Source organism: Muntiacus reevesi, chromosome 15, assembly GCF_963930625.1.
Source record: "Muntiacus reevesi chromosome 15, mMunRee1.1, whole genome shotgun sequence".
NCBI classification, from domain to species: domain Eukaryota; kingdom Metazoa; phylum Chordata; class Mammalia; order Artiodactyla; family Cervidae; genus Muntiacus; species Muntiacus reevesi.
The window spans coordinates 19492276-19511307 of record NC_089263.1 but is presented as its reverse complement, the minus strand read 5'-3'; the positions used below and the strand labels follow the sequence as shown (position 1 = coordinate 19511307).

Genomic DNA, 19032 nt, shown 5'->3' with positions numbered 1-19032 from the left:
CTCCGCCTCGGAGCGCCCAGGCGGGAGGAGTTGCGGATGAGGGGCGGGATGTTTTGGTGGGCGGGGGTCCCGGTGACGGCATCCGACCGCGCCGCGCTGGGGCTCAGTGCCTCAGTGCCCGGCGGGGGGCCGACGCGCGCACCCTAGCAGGTGGGTGTGGGCCGGGGAGGGGTGGAGGTCTAGGACGCGGTTGGGAGGGAGGAGGCGCGCGCTCGCCCCTTCCCTGTACAGGCCTGGGTTGGGTGGCACTGGGCGTCGGCACCCCGGGGACCCTTGACCGAGCACGAGGACCACTCCCTCCCTCCCCATCTTTGCTAACCTCCTCCAGGCCCCTCTCCGAGTGGATCGGAGACTCTCCTTCCTTAAGTCGGGGCCTGAGGCCGGCATTCCGGGCCTGACCAGCAGGAGCGAGCACCCACGCTGCGAGAGTCGGGTTCGGCTTTGTAACCACTTCTCCCAACTTTCTCCTGTCCCGTGCCCGGCGCCTCCGACTTCGGAACCCTCGGTGTTCTCCGGGCGCCTTCGGTGCGCAGAGCACTGGGCCCCGAGCCCTGGCGCGGAGAAGCCGGGACCGCGGGGCTGGAAAAACTATGGCTGAGGGATGCCCGAAGGCGCCCGTAGTATTGCGTGGCAGTTACCGCTGCGGCCCCAGGGCCGGACACCCAGCTGGGACTGATGATTGAAGGACAGAGCGAACGATTACAGGTGCTGAGAGAAGTAGTGAAAAATAAAGAGCTGTGACCCTGGGGGTGGGGGCGAGGAGTGGGGAGGGGGAAAGTTCCCTGGATGTAAGCTACTCATCACTGTTGGGCAGCTACTTAGCGTCGGACCTTGTGCTGGGTGCTGGAGATACAGCATGAAGGGGACAGGCGGGTCCCTGCCTCCCAGCACCCAGTTTGGGAGGTGAGGGGAGACCAGTGGATAATCCGGCTTTTGCAAGGAAAGGGAGGTCAGTGGCTGATGGGAGAACTAAAGCGGTGGTTTTAAGTGGGTGGTGGGGGCCACAGATCAGACGCCCCTCCTTGGAGGGGAGGGCGCTCCCTGGAGGTGGGACTAACAACAGCCGAGTGTGCTGCAGGCAGAGGAAAGTGAGGAAATGTGGGGTATTAGGGGGTAAGTCATCAAGCTAGGTAGGGCCCATTAAAAGTTGTTTTTCTTGTTAAGGTTTTGAATCTAGAGCATTAGGGAACCCCTTTTGCCTCTTTTGGGGGCATTTTAAGCAGGAGAGTGGCGTGGTCGCATTTGCATTTTTGAACGATGCCCCTGGTTGCCACATAGGAAGGTGCAGGGAGGCTGAAGTCAGTGAGGAGGTTGGTAGATATTCTGTCCAGTGGGGGGGATCTGGGTTTGGGTAATAGGATGGAAAGAAGCAGGTATACTTGATATTTAGGAGATGGAATTAGCAGTATCTGATGGTGGGGGCTTGGCCTCAAAGGATGTGCTGACTCTCTTTAAGAAGGTGGAGCGGGGAATGTGCTGTGACAAAGGCAGTCAGTTCAGTCACTCAGTTGTGTCCGACTCTTTGCCACCCCATGGACTGCAGCACATCAGGCTTCCCTGTCCTTCAGTAACTCCTGGAATTTACTCAAACTCATGTCCATCGAGTCAGTGATGCCATCCAACCATCTCATCTTCTGTCATCCCCTTCACCTCCTGCCTTCAGTCTTTCCCAGCATCAGGGTCTTTTCCAGTGAGTCAGTTCTTTGCATCAGGTGGCCAAAGTTTTGAAGTTTCAGCTTCAGCATCAGTCCTTCCAATGAATATTCAGGACTGATTTCCTTTAGGGTAGACTGTTTGGATCTCCTTGCTGTCCAAGGGACTCTCAAGAGTCTTCTCCAACACCATAATTCAAAAGCATCAATTCTTCAACACTTAGCTTTCTTTATAGTCCAACTCTCACATCCATACATGACTACTGGAAAAACCATAGCTTTGACTAGACAGACCTTTGTTGGCAAAGTAATGTCTCTGCTTTTTAATATGCTGTCTAGGTTGGTCATAGCTTTTTTTCCAAGGAGCAAGCATCTTTTAATTTCGTGGCTGCCGTCACCATCTGCAGTGATTTTGGAGCCCAAGAAAATAAAGTCTGTGTGTTTCCACCGCTTCCCCATCTATTTGCCATGAAGTGATGGGACCAGGCGGCATGATTTTAGTTTTCTGAATGCTGAGTTTTACGAAGGCAGGGACCATGGGTGGGTGTTGGGGAAAAGAGATCCTTGTGCAGTGCTGCTTGTGTGTGTGTCTTCTAGGAGATGGGGTCCCAGCGGGAACACAGGTGCCCTTGGGTGTCGAGTGGAGGAGTTAGGGCCTCATTTGGTCAGTGATGGGAGCCGTGAAATGCTACCATGTATGTCCCTTGCAGCATCTGGGCATCAGGTCAGGGCACAGAGGATGTTTTGAATTTTGACCACCTTCCCTTTTAATCCCTCCGAGATGAGGAGCCGCAGGAACTGGCTCCAGGTCACCTGCAAGGTGAGTCCAGGTGCTGATGGCCAGGACCTCTTCCTCTCTCTGCAGGGCTGGAAGCAGCAGCCTCTCAACATGGGACTGGAGGCCCAGAGGCTGCCAGGGGCCGAGGAGGCCCCTGTGAGGGTGGCCCTGCGAGTCCGCCCACTCCTTCCCAAGGAGCTGCTGCACGGGCACCAGAGCTGCCTGAGGGTGGAGCCGGGGCACGGCCGGGTCACCTTGGGCCGAGACCGCCACTTCAGCTTCCACGTGGTGCTGGATGAGGACGCCGGGCAGGAGGCAGTGTACCAGGCCTGTGTGCAGCCCCTCCTCGAGGCTTTCTTTGAAGGCTTCAATGTCACCGTCTTTGCCTACGGTCAGACGGGCTCCGGGAAGACGTACACCATGGGGGAGGCCAGTGTGGGTGAGTGACCTGGCTTGAGACCGCCTGGCCTTGTTGAGGGGCCTCAAACATCTCCTGAATTTCTGCCTCTGCCATTTCCTGTTGAAGATGAGGAGGTTGGAGGAGGGAGGGCGGGTTTCCTAAGTAGATCTGCAGCCCAGGGTAGGATCAGCTGGGTCGGGCAGGAAGAAGAGTCCTCGGAGGTGAGTGGCCTTCTCAAGTCCATAGAGATAGGATCATGCTGTCTGGTTCTGGGGAACTCACGGGGAGGAAGGGCATGGGAAGTTGTCTTGTCTCTGGAGGTTGTCAGGATCATTGTCAAGGGTCAGGATGGCTGGAAGGGAGACTGTCCTGGAAGAGACATGCTCCGGGGGCTGCATAGTGGGGAAGCAGGCTGATTCCATGAGGCTCTGGAGCAGAGTTTTGCAAGAGATGCTTTGGGCCAATTGAAGGGATTGGCCAGCTTCTAAGGAGCATGATTTGAAAAGTGTACATGTTTGTTGTAGAAAATTAGGGAAATACAGAAAAACACATCCACAAAAGAAAACTTATTTGATAACTGCCTTTCCCTGATAGCTCAGATGGTTAAGAATCTGACTGTAATACAGGATACCCAGGTTTGATCCCTGGGTTGAGAAGCTCCCCTGGAGAAGGGGATAGCTACCCACTTCAGTATTCTTGCCTGGAGAATCCCATGGACAGTGGAGCCTGGTGGGCTGCAGTCTGTAGGGTTGCAAAGAGTTGGACGCAACTGAGCGACTAACACTTTCACACTTTCTGATAATTGCCTTTCAGAAATCACTCACCCTGTTAGCATTCAGTTTTTCCTGGTGAAAATTTTTATACTTAAAAAAATATGGTACCAATGTACTATTGTTTTGTATCCTGTTTTATTTTCTTAACAATATATTAATATCATGAATATTTCTCTGTATCATTAATTATTATTCAAGCAAAAACTTTAATAGCTGCTTAGCGTGCCATTGTGAATATAAGGTAATTTATTTACTCAAACCCCCTCTTGGATGTTGCGATGGACCCTGAGGGTGTTTATGTTGTTTTTTTTTAAGTTATGAGGAAGAGTGTGTTCTGAACATCCTTTTATCACTTCCTTGGGATAAATTTAGGGGCTTCTTTAGATAACTGAACATAGACTATGATAATGAGTCCCCAGGAGTCATCAAAGGGTATCTGACTGTCTGGCAGGGATGTAGTGGAGATGCTTACGTAATGAAAGTGGTTGGTTGAACTTTGAGGGGTTGCTTCCAACTCTGAAATTCTGCCTGAGCACCCTGGAGCCTGGCCTGGATCAGGCTGCCCAGCCCATGCTGGCCTCTGCCTCTGCCTTCTCCACACTGGAGCTCCATCTGCCAGCTTCTGGCAGGAGCCTCTGGGCCTCGTGGGTGCCATGCCCAGCTGAAGGCACCATGGCAGGTGGCCCTGCGGTGTCTCCCCAGCCTCCCTTCACGAGGACGAGCAGGGCATCATCCCCCGGGCCATGGCCGAGGCCTTCAAGCTGATTGATGAGAATGACCTGTTGGACTGTCTGGTACACGTGTCCTACCTGGAAGTGTATAAGGAGGAGTTCCGAGACCTCCTGGAGGTGGGCACCGCCAGCCGGGACATCCAGCTCCGGGAGGACGATCGTGGGAATGTTGGTGAGGAACTCCTGGATACTACCCTGGTTGGGAGTGGGGAACCTGGCTTGGGGAGGCTTCACCTGCTTAGGGTGGATCCCCTATCTGGAGCGGGGTACCTCCTAACTAGGAAACTCAAGCTCTGGGAAGTTTTGCTTTCATTTTCCTGTCTCTGCTGAGTTCAGTATTCACTGGTGTACGCAGAGTGAGAGTCACTGAGGTGGGCATGGGGGAAGCTGAAAAAAGTGAAAGTGTTAGTTGCTAAGTCATGTCCGACTCTTTGCAACCCCATGGATTGTAGCCTGCCAGGCTCTGCTGGCAGGAATTGTCCATGGAATTCTCCAGTCAAGAATACTGGAGTGCGTTGCTATGCCCTCCTCCAGGGGATCTTCCCAACCCAGGGATCGAACCCTGGTCTCCTGCTTTGCAGGCAGATTCTTTACCATCTGAGCCACCAGGGAAGCTAGAGCTCCTTAAATCCCCAAGCAGGATGGGCCGGACCCCTTGGGCATGCAGAAGGGGCCCTGAGTCAGGAAGAGCTGTAAAGAAGCAGTCCTGTGCAGCCTGCCCTCCGGGCTGACCAGCCTCAGGCTGCCCTGCCTTGGGCTCACAGCCTTCTGTGCCCGCAGTGCTGTGTGGGGTGAAGGAGGTGGATGTGGAGGGCCTGGACGAGGTGCTGAGCCTCCTGGAGATGGGCAACGCAGCGCGGCACACGGGAGCCACACACCTCAACCGCCTCTCCAGCCGCTCCCACACCATCTTCACCGTGACCCTGGAGCAGCGGGGTCGCGCCCCCAGCCGCCTGCCCCGACCTGCGGCCGGCCAGCTGCTTGTCTCCAAGTTCCACTTTGTGGACCTGGCGGGCTCAGAGAGGGTGCTCAAGACAGGCAGCACAGGCGAGCGACTCAAGGAGAGCATCCAGATCAACAGCAGCCTCTTGGCGCTCGGCAACGTCATCAGTGCCCTGGGTGACCCCCAGCGCCGGGGCAGCCACATCCCTTACCGGGACTCCAAGATCACCCGGTGAGCTGCCACTGCTGCTGGCCCAGGGAAAAGAGGCCCGTGAGCCCCCTAGTCTGTCCTGGCTCCTGTCCGGCCTCTCTGGCTGGGGTGAGGCGACAAGAGATGGGTCCCCCTCTGATTTCTGGGGCGCAGTCTACACGTGGTTGAAGTCTCAGGCCCACAGGGAGCCATACAGAGATTCAAACTCTCTTTGGGGTCTGAATCTCTGGCTCTGGCACTTTGGGGCCTCTGACGCATCTTCCTGGCGCCCTCAGGATCCTCAAAGACTCCCTGGGCGGGAATGCCAAGACTATGATGATCGCCTGCGTCAGCCCTTCCTCCTCCGACTTTGACGAGACCCTCAACACCCTCAACTACGCCAGCCGCGCCCAGAACATTCGCAACCGCGCCACTGTCAACTGGCGGCCCGAGGCTGAGCGGGGGCCGGAGGAGGCAGTGGCCAGCGCCCGGGGGCCGCCTAGGCATCGGTCGGAGACACGCATCATCCACCGGGGCCGGCGCGCCCCGGGCCCTGCTGCCGCCTCCGCCGCGGCCGCTGCCCGCCTGGGCGCCGAGTGCGCGCGTTACCGAGCCCGCACCGACGCCGCCTACAGCCTCCTGCGCGAGCTGCAGGCCGAGCCCGGGCTGCCGGGCGCCGCCGCCCGCAAGGTGCGCGACTGGCTTTGCGCCGTCGAGGGCGAGCGCAGCGCCCTGAGCTCCGCCTCCGGGCCCGACAGCGGCATCGAGAGTGCCTCTGCCGAGGAGCAGGCCACCCAGGGACCCGGCGGGCGAAAGGTGACCAGGGGCCGGGTGTGACCTGGGGGTGTGCGGCGGGGGTGGGGTGGGGTGGGGTGGGGGAGGTGAGGAAGAAGGTGTTCCATTCAGGGATTCAGAGGCAATTTCTGCTGAAGACCTTGATGTTTACTCAGGGTTTCCATCTGTTAAAGATAACAGGAGTATCTACCTCCTGGGATATAAGGGACTGAGGGTGTCATAAGTGCTGGTGAAGGCTAGTTCTTAATAATAGTGGTGGTGATATTACTGTTAATGAAAACATGATTAATAATGACAAGAGATAGCGCAATGGCTTGTGGAGGGGACTGCAGGCCATGTGGGGTCTGGACCCCCTCCCCGTTGCAGGCAGGCTTTGGAGCAGAGTAGCAAGCAGGGCCGGCGGGGTGACTCAGGGACAGGCAGGCTCGTCCTGACTGTTCCCCTGAAGCTGCTCTCCCTGCCCACCCTAGGAAGATGACGGGCCGCTGCAACTGCTGGCCCTGCAGAGCCAGGTGGCCCGGCTGGAAGAGGAGAACCGAGACTTTCTAGCTGCGTTGGAGGACGCCATGGAGCAGTACAAACTTCAGGTGGGGCGCGCCCTCCCGCACTGATGGTGGGGAGGGGGGACTTCTGCCGGGAGGCGAAACAGCTGTGTCAGAGTGAGAGAAGTGGGTTCTGGCAGGATGGGTAGAGATGTGAGCAGAAGTGCGGAGGCAAGGAACAGATCGGTGCAAGTGGGTGTGCGAGGGTGGGTTGGAATTGGGACTGGAGGGGCAGCCCCATGAGACTCCTGAGCCCTGCTTTTCCTTTTGTGCAAAGATACCGGGTCGACGTTGCTCCTGGCGCCCTCTGGTGGCAGTGAGTGGCATGAATATGGAGGGAGTGATAGATGGGGCAGGGTCGGTTCAGTCAGTCAGTCTGTCCGACTCTTTGCGACCCCATGGACTGCGGCACACCAGGCCTCCCTGTCCATCACCAACTCTCCGAGCCTGCTCAGACTCACGTCCATCGAGTCGGTGATGTGGCGGGGTGGGAGAGTTTAAACCAGAACTAATACACCCTGTGTTCCAGAGGGACACCAAAAGGTGGTCAGAGGTATTTGGCCCTCCTCCACTTTAACACAGAGAGGGCATGGTGGTCTCATACGTGTTCTTCGTTTTCTTGCACTTCTGCCTGTCGGCATCCCGGCACCCCACCTCTCTCTCATCCGCGTCTCCCTTCAGCACCTGGATCGTGTCTTGCAGAGCGACCGTCTTCGTGAGCAGCAAGAGGAGATGGCAGAGCTGCGACTGCGGCTGGAGCTGGTGCGGCCAGGCTGGGGGGCCCCAGGGATCTTGCAGGGCTTGCCTCCCGGGTCTTTTGTGCCCCGGCCTCACACAGCCCCCCTGGGAGGTGCCCACACCCACATGCTGGGCATGATGCCCCCCACCTGCATTCCTGGAGATGAAGTTGGCCCTGAAAACCGGGGAGAGGTGAGAAGGTGGCGAGGCTGGGTGTCTGCTGGTTGACCTGGGTAGACTGAGGCAGGGGAGGGGCAATCCTGGGAAATATGTCACTCATCTTGTGCTTTCACGGGACCAGCTATGAGATGCCCCTTTCTGGTGTTCCTGGAGGAATGGCCCAAATTTGGGTTGGGCCTCTCAGAAGGATCTGGTGCCATGGAGTATCCTTGGAGTAGTTGGAGATTGCTTGGAGTGAGGATTACAGAGGGGGTTCTGCCTTCCGGTATGGGATGGAATGCTTGCCTCCATCCAGGGATGGGGAGCTCATCACCTCTGAAGTCACCCCCACCCCCACACACCATCTTTGGATGCCTTCCTCTGCAAGTTCACTTTTCCATGGGCTCTGATCTCCTTGCGCTTGGTCTCTTGTTTCTAGTTCTGTCACTTGGGGCCTTTTGGACAAAGGTTGCTCCTGCATCTGTCTGAAAGCTCTGGGTCATCTGATCTCTAAAGACCAGAGGGACCGAGGGGTGGGAGGACATGGGTTTGGAAGAAGCCTGTTACGGACCCCCCACCCCCAACTCTGGTGGGGCATTGTTGGTGAGATAAGACTTGCTGCAGATGACTTATATACAAGATGGAAAGGGGAGATTGTCCCCTGAGGAGTGCCAGTTTTGCTATGGGAGCCAGAGCAGGGTGGGGGCGGTGGTGGACAAGAGAACAGGGCTGGTAGAGGAAGGAACAAGGGAGGAGGGGAGAAGTTTCTGCTCCAACTTGAGATTGGAAAGACCTCTCAGATATCATTGTAGCTAGATCCTGAAGGTAAGGTCGGGCTTGAAGAGGCAGAGATGTGAGGAGCATGCATGGCGGGCCAAAGACTGGGTTAGGGGAGATGGCTGCTGGAGAAGGCCCTGGGAGCCTGTCCTGAAACCCTGGCATTTCCCAGCAGATGAAAAATGGCAGGGAGGCTGGAGCCAAGTTTCTGACAGAGGGAGACAGGCTGGGAAGTGGCTCTTCAGATGCATCAGAGGAGGAGGAAGAGGAGGGGCCGCCCCGACAGAGCCTGCGCCCACGAAGGTGAGTGGGACCCGTGGCCCACCAGACAAGGACCAGCTCAGGGCCTCAGCTGGGCAAGAGGGGTCCCACTGTGGTCTCAGGGTGCCCCTGCCCCCATCGCCCTGGCCAGCCCTTGGGGGAGAGTGGGCAGTGGCTGTGGGCTCTGAATCAGGCGTTCTCGCTGTGGCGGGTGTGCTGAGGGATGGACCGGCCTCCTGGTTCTCAGCCTCTAAGGTGGCCCTCGGTGTCCTCAGCTGCCCTGCACCCGCTCAGCTCAGCCGCTGGCCTCAGTTCTGCCAGACGGACATCCTGGGGTCACAGTGACCCTGGGGTGATGGAAGGTCTGGGGTTCTCTCTTCCCCTCCCGGGCCTGGGAGATGGCTGGGCTGGGGCAGGGCTGGGGAGGGGTACAGACTCCCCTTCTGCCCTCCAGGAATGGGATCAGCAAGTGGAACCAGAGGATGGGGGCCTGCCCAGGGAGTCCACTCAACAGGAAGGGCCCAGAGCTTCGCCTGGAGGAGCTGGGTGCAGCTATCCCGGGACCCAGAGGTGAGCTGGGTGGGGCACAGAGAGGGTCCCGACCCCTTTACCCATTCGTGGTCCTGAACTGGCCACCCTGAAGAGTCCACATAACCATCCCTGGATGCCCCTGGCCAGGGCATTTCTCCCCTTCCCTCCCTTCCACCCACCCCTGCTTCCCCCACTATATGTCGCGGCAGCCGCCCTGACCATCAGCCCGTTACAGTGGTCAGTGGGAGCAAGGCCCTGGCTCAGCCCCGCCAGGCCCCCGCAGCCATGGCTTCTGAGTGGCGACTGGCCCAAGCCCAGCAGAAGATCCGTGAGCTGGCCATCAACATCCGCATGAAGGAGGAGCTCATTGGCGAGCTGGTGCGCACAGGTGAGGGCGGGGCTTTGGGCTGGGCCTCCAACCTGAGGGTGGGTGGTTAGGAGCAGGGCCCAGATGACCTAGGTTTGCCCTCTCAGCTCCTTCCAGATGGGTGACCTTGAGCAGGTAGGATAACCGCTGTGTGCTCTGAAATGGAGATAGTAGCTGCACCTGTTTTATAGGTTGTTGAAATGAGTTAATTCAGGTAAAATGCTTAGACTAGTTTGCAGGAAGCGTTATTTCTTACTGTTATTAATCAGTTGCCTGCTGTGTGTCAGACACTGCACGAGGCACAGAATCTCCTGGTCCTGGGGCGCAAACCATGTCCCCCAGTCATAGTAGTACGTCTGCTACTGGTGACACAGGCGAACGAGCAGGGGATGGTTTTAGGTGGTGACTGGTCAATCTTTCATTTTAATAGCTGTGAGTTTATTACAAAATGTATTGGGAACAATTGCAGACAGACCTGAGAGTCCCTACATACCCATCATTCAGATTTAGTATTTCCAAGCTTGGCCCACATTTGCTTCATCACTCCCTTTTTTCTTTGCTGGAGTTTTTTGTTCTTAATTTATTCTTATTGGCTGTGTCAGATCTTTGGTTGCAACATGCAAACTCATTAATAGCTGTGGCATGCCAAATCTAGTTCCCTGACCAGGGATTGAACCTGGGGCCCCTGAATTGGGAGCATGGAGTCTTAGGCACTGGACCACCAGGGAAGTCCTTTTTTGCTGAAATATTCTGAAACAAATCTGAGACTTCATGTCATATCATTCCTGCACCTTTCAGTATGCCTCTTTTTGGATATTTTAATCAAAAGGCCATTAGCGTATCTAACTAAACCAATGCCCTCAGTGCTCAGAACAGAAGCACTTCTTCAACAGTGTCTGTGCAGCTCTGTTCTTGTCCAACATATGCTCATTGGGTCTCTGAAATCTCCCTTCTTTCACCTTTGCACAGTCATCCTGTAGAATGTTCCAGATCCCAGATATTCTGGGTTTGTCAGCTTCCTTGTGGAGTCATTTAGCTTGTTCCTTTGTCCTATCGCCTACAAATGGAAGTTAGTTCTAGAGGCTTAGTTGTATGCTGGCTCAGGTTACAGATTTATTTTAGCATGTGTTAGGTAAAAAGAAAACTAGTTAACCCATAATTTCCCTGGGTCACTGCTATGGAGAAGGCTATTTTGAAAAATAAGTCAAATTAAAGAAAAGTAGTAAATGTCCACAGTATTGGGGGGAACAGAGTCATCGTGAAGCCCTTGTAGGTGTTGGGGGCTGGCAGAGGTCCGGGAAAGCCACCGGGGAAGGAGCTGCGATGCTTCAGGGAGACGCCCTCGGTGCTGACTGCGCCCCGGTTCTTCCAGGGAAGGCTGCCCAGGCCCTGAACCGTCAGCACAGCCAGCGCATCCAGGAGCTGGAGCGGGAGGCGGAGCGGGTGAGGGCTGAGCTGAGCGAGGGCCAGAGGCAGCTGCGGGAGCTCGAGGGCAGGGAGCCCCAGGACGCCGGTGAGCGCTCGCAGCTCCAGGAGTTCCGCAAGAGGGTTGCCGCCGCTCAGAACCAAGTGCAGGTCAGTGTCAGGACCCGGTTGTGGTGGCTGCAGCCTCCTAGGTTGGAGTCCTGGAATCAAGACATGTGTGAGCCCCAGAGCCCACGTCCACTGTGGAACCAGGGGGTGCCCCAGCCCCGGCTGGTGGTGCGAACGCCCTCCTGGCCTTCCAGAGTGAGGCTGGTATTAGGTAGGAGCTGGCGGTGCTGGGGATCTTAAAACGCAGCAGAGGCAGAGGTGTGGAGGTGGACCCTGCCTGAAGACCACCTTAGGAGACCAGAGGATGAGGGAAGGGAATGGGAAGGAACCAACCCTCCCTCCGTATGTCTACCCTTCCAGCTATCTGTTCATCCATCCCTCCAGCCCATCATCCCTCTGTGCATTCACCCACCAGTCCAGGTGTCTGTCTAATCCATCCATCCAGTTATCTTTTTATCAGTTGATATGACTATTTATGTGTCTGTTCATTTGTCTTTCTATTTCTGTTTATCGATCCTTGCATTGTCTGTCTGTCCTGTTTTTTTAATTTTTTTTTTTAATTTTTATTTGGCTGCACTGGGTCTTAGTTGCAGCATGTGGGATCTTTAGTTGTCACACAGGATTCTTTTAGTTGTAAGCTATGTGGGATCTAGTTCCCTGAGTAGGGATCAAACTCAGGCTCCCTGCATTGGGAGCTCAGAGTCTTAGCCCCTGGACCACGAGGAAAATCCCCTGTTTTTTACCTTTATATGATCGCATCATCTGTCTGTCCACCCACCCTTCCATCCATTCATCTTTGCACCTGTCCCTCCACTACAGTAGAGTGATTAAGAGTGAAGGTTCAGGAGCCTTGCCTGTTTGCGTTTGAATCCCAGCTCTGCCATTTACTAGCTGTGGGTCCTGGGTCAAGTTTCCTAACCTTTCTGTACCTCAGTTTCCTAATCTGTTAAGTAGAAAACCTTCACAGTCATTTTGTAGGGTTGTAAGGATCACTTAATATACTGAGAGCACTTGGTGTACTGTGTTATGTAGTAAATGTCACAGTATTTTGACATTTTTATAATTTGCTATTTTTATTAGTCTAGTGTCCGTTGGCCTGTTTTCCCTTCTGTCTGTCCCTCTTCATCGTCCTTCTGTCCTGCCCATCCTTGTTGAGTGCCAGGCGCCATGCCTGGCTCTTAGCAGCTGCCATGAGCGGCCCAGCGGAAGCTGTGTTGGTCCAGGTACTGAAGGAGAAGAAGCAGGCGACGGAGCGGCTGGCATCACTGTCGGCCCAGAGCGAGAAGCGGCTGCAGGAGCTGGAGAGGAACGTGCAGCTCATGCGGCAGCAGCAGGGGCAGCTGCAGAGGCGGCTTCGCGAGGAGACAGAGCAGAAGCGACGCCTGGAGACGGAGATGAACAAGCGGCAGCACCGTGTCAAGGTCGGGTGCTTGGCTGGCGGGGTGCCTGCGTCCCAGCCAGGAGGCCGGGGAGCGTGTACCGCCACGTGACCGTGGAAGGCTGGTCACGTGGCCTCCCTGAGTTTGTTTCTTCCCTTGAAAATGAGAGTTATAGGAAAGTCAGGGCTAGGGTGAGAATTCAGTGAGATGAACCAGATAAGGGGTCCAGCAATCTTGTGTTTGCTTTAGCTGGTGGGTCCCCAGTGGAACTTGAGGGTGGCGAGGCTGAGGGTGCTGGGCAGGGTTGTCTTGGGAGTGGGGCAGGCACTCCTGTGGGCTTTGGGGATTGCAGGCTCTGGGAGGACACTGGTACCCCACAGGGCCCTGCCCTCCGAACCCACCCTGAACTTCATGCCCAGGAGCTGGAGCTGAAGCATGAGCAGCAGCAGAAGATTCTGAAGATCAAGACAGAAGAGATCGCGGCGTTTCAGAGGAAGCGGCGCAGCGGTAGCAACGGCTCTGTGGTCAGCCTGGAGCAGCAGCAGGTGGGGTCTGGGCTGAACCGTACCCCCAGGGGCACCCGCAGCCTGGCTGGGCAGCCTGGCCAGTTGCTAGAGTGCCCTGCGGGGTCAGCTGGTGGGTGCATCATTCTCTGCCTCTGAGCCGGGTGGCATCCACACCACCCACATGGCCAGAGGGGAGAACTGAGTTCCCTCCCGCCTCCCCTGCTGTCCCTCAGAAGATTGAGGAGCAGAAGAAGTGGCTAGACCAGGAAATGGAGAAGGTCCTGCAGCAGCGGCGGGCGCTGGAGGAGCTGGGGGAGGAGCTCCATAAGCGGGAGGCCATCCTGGCCAAGAAGGAGGCCCTGATGCAGGAGAAGACGGGGCTGGAGAGCAAGCGCCTGCGGTCCAGCCAGGTGAGGCCCAGCCAGGTGAGATACTGCCGCGTGAGGCCCAGCCGAGTGAGATTCTATCAGATAAATTCCTTCCAAGTGAGATGTCTCCAGCTGACAACCCTGCCAGGAGAGTTCTAGACAGATGAGGTTCTTCTAGGTGATGTCCCTGCCGGCTAAATTCCAGCCAGGTCTCTGTCCTCCTTGGCTCTACCCTGTGGATCTTGAGAGTGTCTGTGATATGGGTTCTCATGTGTGGGTAGAAGAACCTCTCCAGGTATCTATCCCCCAACACATTGTACCTCATTAACCACTTGCTCTGTGCAGGCAGAATGAGGAACCACAGGTGTAGACCGGTGGTTTGGCCAGATTTGGCTTTGTTGCTCCCTCTTGAGTAGGAAGTTTCGGAGCCAAATTTCCTCCTCTCAGATGGAACCACAGTGTTGCCCTGAGGATTAGAGAAGGGGTATGTCACTTCACAGAGCCCAGAGCTTTCCCAGGAGCCGGTGCTTGCGCTAGATGCCCACAGGGTTCCAGACCCTCTTCTGCTGTCATGGAGTCCTAGAGGATTTCAGCTGGATTTTCTGGAGCGTCCCTTGGCCATTAGAACCCTCACTTCCTTCCGCATTAGGTTCCCCAAGGGCCTTTGGGGTTTGGCTACTAATCCCCCATCCTTCCCATCACCAACCGGAGTCAGGTCATCTCAGTGACAGGCCACCACCACCTCGCTCTGCCTTTGCCCACGTTGTCCCCTCTTGTCCTTAGCGTCTCTGTATCCTCCTCCCGGACCATCTCTGGGGGCCCCTCTTCAGAGGCTCGGGTCCCCTAGGCCCCCACTCCCCAGCTTGTACAGAACTGAGAGTCTGACCTCCTGCTGGACAGCACGCCTCCTTAGCCTCCATGGCAGGGCTGGCCTGGCCTGTGGCCCCTGGGAGGGTGGGGCCTGCCCCTTCCCTCATCACCGGCGGTGCCGCCCCCAGGCCCTCAACGAGGACATTGTGCGAGTGTCCAGCCGGTTGGAGCACCTGGAGAAGGAGCTGTCCGAGAAGAGCGGGCAGCTGCGGCAGGGCAGCGCCCAGAGCCAGCAGCAGATCCGTGGGGAGATTGACGCGCTGCGCCAGGAGAAGGACTTGCTGCTGAAACAGCGGCTGGAGATCGACGGCAAGCTGAGGCAGGGCAGCCTGCTGTCGCCCGAGGTGCGCCCTGCAGGCCGGTCTGGCCACCTGCTCCCCTCCGCCCCTGGCCCTGGGTCTCCGCTGGGTATGGGCCTCCCTGCTTCGGGACACTCCCGGGTGTCAGCCCCCAAAAAAGGCGCAGGACTAGCCCTCCCGCCGCTGGTCCAGCCCCCAGGCCTGGGACTCACGGCTGGGCCTCGCTGCCCTCGGTTCCCCCAGGTGGACTCGGGACTCGTCCTGTGTCCTGCATCTCGTTAACCTCAGGCGTAGAGCACGTGCTCACAACTCCCAACTCCCGACATGGGATGCGAGTCAGGACCATGTCAGCACACCTCACAGCCACATAGGTTTGCCCTCCTGCCAGCAGAGAAAGCCTGTGTTAGAGAAACGGACCCCCGGGGACTTACCTGGTAGTCTAGTGGTTAAGACTGTGCTTCCACTGCAGGTGGCATAGGTTTGATTCCTGGTTGGGGAACTAATATTCCGCATGTTGCATGGTGCAGCCAAAAAGTTAAAAGAAGGGGAAATGGACCCCAGCAGACCCTGGGTGCCTCTGCAGTCCCACCACATCTTCCCTTCAGAGCAGGGTCTCCCAAGCACAGGTCATTCCAGAGGCTGAGCTTCAGAGAGCAGCCTCTTAGCGGAGCCCCGACCCCTGAGCCGAGGCTGACATGGAAGTGTCCCTGCTCCTGCTGCAGTGGGCAGGGGCACCTCTCTGGCTCTGAGGACAAGCGGGCACATAAGGGCTGGGTCGTGGCTGCGTGTGGCCATCACGACTCTGCCCAGGACCTCGGTGTTCAGGGGGCAGGTGTCCCATGGAGCGGGTAGCCTGTTCCCCCTCCACCCATCCCGTGTCCCTGCAGGAGGAGCGGACGCTCTTCCAGCTGGATGAGGCCATTGAGGCCCTGGACGCCGCCATCGAGTACAAGAACGAGGCCATCACGTGCCGCCAGCGGGTGCTGCGGGCCTCGGCCTCCTTGCTGTCCCAGTGCGAGATGAACCTCATGGCCAAGCTCAGCTACCTCTCATCCTCAGAGACCCGAGCTCTGCTCTGCAAGTACTTCGACAAGGTGGGGTCACGGAGCTTGCAGACCCCTGCCTCCACCGGGGTCAGGGGAGGTGGACGGCGTGGGCGGTGAGCCGGCCACACGCCTGCTGCCCCTGCGTGAACAGCCCTGGGTGAAGGGAGCCGGTGCTGTGGGCTGAGCCTGGCTCTTGGGGACAGGTGGTGACGCTCCGCGAGGAGCAGCACCAGCAGCAGGTGGCCTTCTCAGAGCTCGAGTTGCAGCTGGAGGAGCAGCAGAGGCTGGTGTACTGGCTGGAGGCAGCCCTGGAGCGGCAGCGCCTAGAGATGGACCGTCAGCTGACCCTGCAGCAGAGGGGCCATGAGCAGCACGTGCAGCTGCTGCTGCAGCAGAGCCGAGGTGGGGCCCGGGCCCGCCGCGGTGGCCACCGCCCGCCCCATAGCGCCTCACCACCTCCTCCTGCCTTTTTTCCTCCAGATCATCTTGGCGAAGGGCTGGCGGACAGCAGGAGGCAGTACGAGACCAGAATCCAAGCTCTGGAGAAGGAGCTGGGCCGCCATGTGCGGCTGAACCAGGAGCTGAAGCAGAAGCTCGGTAGCCTGAGTGCCGCCGGCCAGAGCAGGGGTAATTGCTGCGTGCCATCACCAGGCTGGCCGGGGCTCAGCCCTGACATCGGGTCTTCTTTGTTCTGGGCAAAGCTTAGAGACCACTCAGCCTTCAGCTCTTGGGTCATTTCACATATTGTTTGCACGGGGGTGTTGGAAGAAGGCTAGGGCTTCAGGAAGGCGTGGCTGGCTACCTCCATGTCTGACAAGGATGTTATTTTTGCCAGTGATGGGCGGGGAGAAGAGGACCCCATGCTTGGAGAACAGACAAGCCCCTGGAAGCGAGGATGAGCTCTACCCAGCGCCTGAGCCTCTTTGGCAGCCCACCGGCACGGAGGGTGCCCCCCGCCCACGGGAGGAGATGCGGGACTTGGTCCACGCCCCGTTACCATTGACGTGGAAACGCTCGAGCCTGTGCAGTGAAGAGCAGGGTTCTCCTGAGGAGCTGCGGCAGCGGGAGGCCGCTGAGCCCCCAGTGGGGCGGGTGCTGTCTGTGGGCGAGGCTGGTCTGCCCTGGAACCTCGGGCCTTTGGCCAAGCCCCGGCGGGAACTGCGGAGGGTCAGCCCAGGGATGATCGACGTCAGGAAAAACCCCCTGTAGGCACACCCAGGAGATTTAGGGCCTGCCCAAAGGTGTGGTGTTGACGCTCCCTTCTGTGAAGGAGTCCTTACCTCAAGCTCTAAATCAGGTCCTGATCTTTCTTGTTAGAGTCAACACATTCAGACCACTGCCCAGAACTGGACTTGAATCACTTGTTTAAAAATGTAGATTTCTACCAGTCACTTCCTTTAAAATGCGGTACCCAGTTGCTATGTTTTGGCTTTTTTTTAAATATAATTTTTAAAATTTTATAGTTGATTTATAGCATTGTTAGTTTCAGGTGTGAAGCAGAATGTTTATACATATCCACTCTTTTTCCGATTCTTTTCTCGTATAGGTTACTACAAATTTTTGAGTAGTTCTTTGTGCCATACAGTAGGTCCTTGTTGGTTATCTATTTTATGTGTAGTAGCATGTATATGTTAATCCCAAACTCCTAATTTATCCCTTCCCTTCCCTTTTCCCTTTGGTAACCACAAGTTTGTTTTCAGAGTCTATGAGTTTCTGTTCTGTAAATAAGTTCATCTGTATTTTTTTTAGATTCCACATATAAGTGATATCATATATTTGTCTTTTTCTGTCTGATTTACTTCACTTAGTGTGATAATCTCTAGGTCTGTGTTGCTGCAGATGGCATTCATTTTTTATAGCTGAGTAATATTCCATTGTATATATGTACCATGTCTTTATCTGTTTCTCTGCTGATGGAAATTTAGATGGCTTCCATGTCTTAGCTAGTGTAAATAGTGCTGCAGTGAACATTGGAATGCATGTATTTATCTTTTCAAATTATGGTTTTCTCCAGATATATGCCTAGGGGTAGGATTGCTGGATCATATGGTAGTTCTATTTTTAGTTTAAGGAACCTCTATACTGTTCTCTATAATGGTGGCACCAGCTTACATTCCCACTGACAGTGCAAGAGGGTTCCCTTTTCTCCACACTCTCGCCAACATTTACTGTTTGCAGACTTTCTGATGATGGCCATTCTGACCAGTGTGAGGCGATGCCTTCTAGTTTTGATTTGCATTTCTGTAATATTTAGCGAAGTTGAACATCTTATCATGTTTTCTGGTCACCTGTATGTCTTCTTTGGAGAAATGTCTATCTAGTTTTTCTGCCTGTTTTTTGATTGGGTTGTCTTTTTTTTTCCCCCCCAATGTAGAGTTGCATGAACTATTTGTATATCTTGAAGATTAAGCCCTTATCAGTTGCTTCATTTACAAATATTTTCTCCCATTCTGTGGATTGTCTTTTTGTTTATGGTCTCCTTTGCTGTGCAAAAGCTTTGAAGTTTAATTAGGTACCATTTGTTTTTATCACCCTGGGAGGTGGATATAAAAAGATACTTCTGTGATCTGTGTCAAAGAATGTTCTGCCTATGCTTTCCTCTGAGTTTTATAAAACATAGGCAGAACAGTCAAGGTGATTGCCTATCTCCACTTTCACTTAGTTGTTCTTCTGCAGTTTTATCTTGTTCCTTCATCTGGAACTATTTCTGTGCCATATCCTTTTGTCTAATTTTTTGTGTTTGTGGTCTCCATTCTTCAGGCTGCAGTATTGCAATTCTTGATTCTGGTATCTGCCGCCTGGTGGATGAGGCTGGTCTAAGAGGCTTGTGCAGGCTTCCCGTGGGAAGGACTGGTGCCTGCCCACTGGTGGGTGGAGCAGGGTTTTTCCTCTGGCTCAGGACTCTGTCGAGGGGTTTGTAGGTGGCTGCTGGCTCCTGTTTTAGGCAGCCTGTGTGCTGATGGGAGGCACTGTTTCTACCTGTTGGTTTGGCCTGAGGCATGCCAGCACTGGAGCCGGCAGGCTGTCGGGTGGGGCCAGGTCTTGGTGCAAAAACGGTGACCTCACACCAATGAGTATTTTCCGAGGTGTCTGCCACCAGGGTCCTTGTCCCTATGGTGAGACACAGCCGACCCCCGCCTCCAGAGCTCCGCTGAGGAATATACCACAGGGCCTCCACCACTGGTGCTCCTGCCCCTGCAGTGGGCCACAGCCGACCCCCGCCTCCAGGAGAGCTCCGCTGAGGAAAATACCACAGGGCATCCACCACTGGTGCTCCTGCCCCTGCAGTGGGCCACAGCCGACCCCCGCCCCCAGGAGACCCTCCAAGGCCTGCAGGTGGGTCTGGTTCAGGCTCTAATGAAGTCACTGCTCTGCCCTGGGCCCCAGGGCTCATG

The 19032-nt window shown here is 55.9% G+C and overlaps 1 protein-coding gene across 7 annotated transcripts; it reads left to right on the top strand.

Moving 5' to 3' along the window:
* Positions 1 to 18145, top strand: KIF7 (kinesin family member 7). Of its 7 annotated transcripts, none has more exons than XM_065906325.1 (19): positions 1 to 150; positions 2518 to 2869; positions 4306 to 4506; positions 5115 to 5508; positions 5763 to 6282; positions 6732 to 6848; positions 7506 to 7733; positions 8650 to 8780; positions 9193 to 9308; positions 9505 to 9657; positions 11009 to 11211; positions 12393 to 12590; positions 12968 to 13093; positions 13291 to 13464; positions 14421 to 14636; positions 15479 to 15685; positions 15841 to 16039; positions 16118 to 16264; positions 16473 to 18145. In XM_065906325.1, the coding sequence occupies exons 2-19, from the start codon at positions 2542 to 2544 to the stop codon at positions 16844 to 16846; spliced, it is 4032 nt and encodes a 1343-aa protein (XP_065762397.1). In that variant the 5' UTR covers positions 1 to 150; positions 2518 to 2541; the 3' UTR covers positions 16847 to 18145. The 7 variants fall into 7 exon arrangements, with proteins under 7 accessions (XP_065762397.1, XP_065762396.1, XP_065762395.1 ...); XM_065906324.1 differs by having other exon boundaries at positions 13288 to 13464; XM_065906323.1 differs by having other exon boundaries at positions 13288 to 13479.
* The last annotated feature ends 887 nt before the right edge of the window (positions 18146 to 19032 follow it).

Bases quoted from the DNA above. Each gene is read 5' to 3' on its own strand.
- KIF7 (XM_065906318.1), top strand. From the start codon at position 2,542: ATGGGACTGGAGGCCCAGAGGCTGCCAGGGGCCGAGGAGGCCCCTGTG. The intron at 5,509-5,762 runs GTGAGCTGCCAC...TGGCGCCCTCAG, and splicing joins CGGGACTCCAAGATCACCCG to GATCCTCAAAGACTCCCTGG. The intron at 13,094-13,287 runs GTGGGGTCTGGG...GCTGTCCCTCAG, and splicing joins TCAGCCTGGAGCAGCAGCAG to AAGATTGAGGAGCAGAAGAA.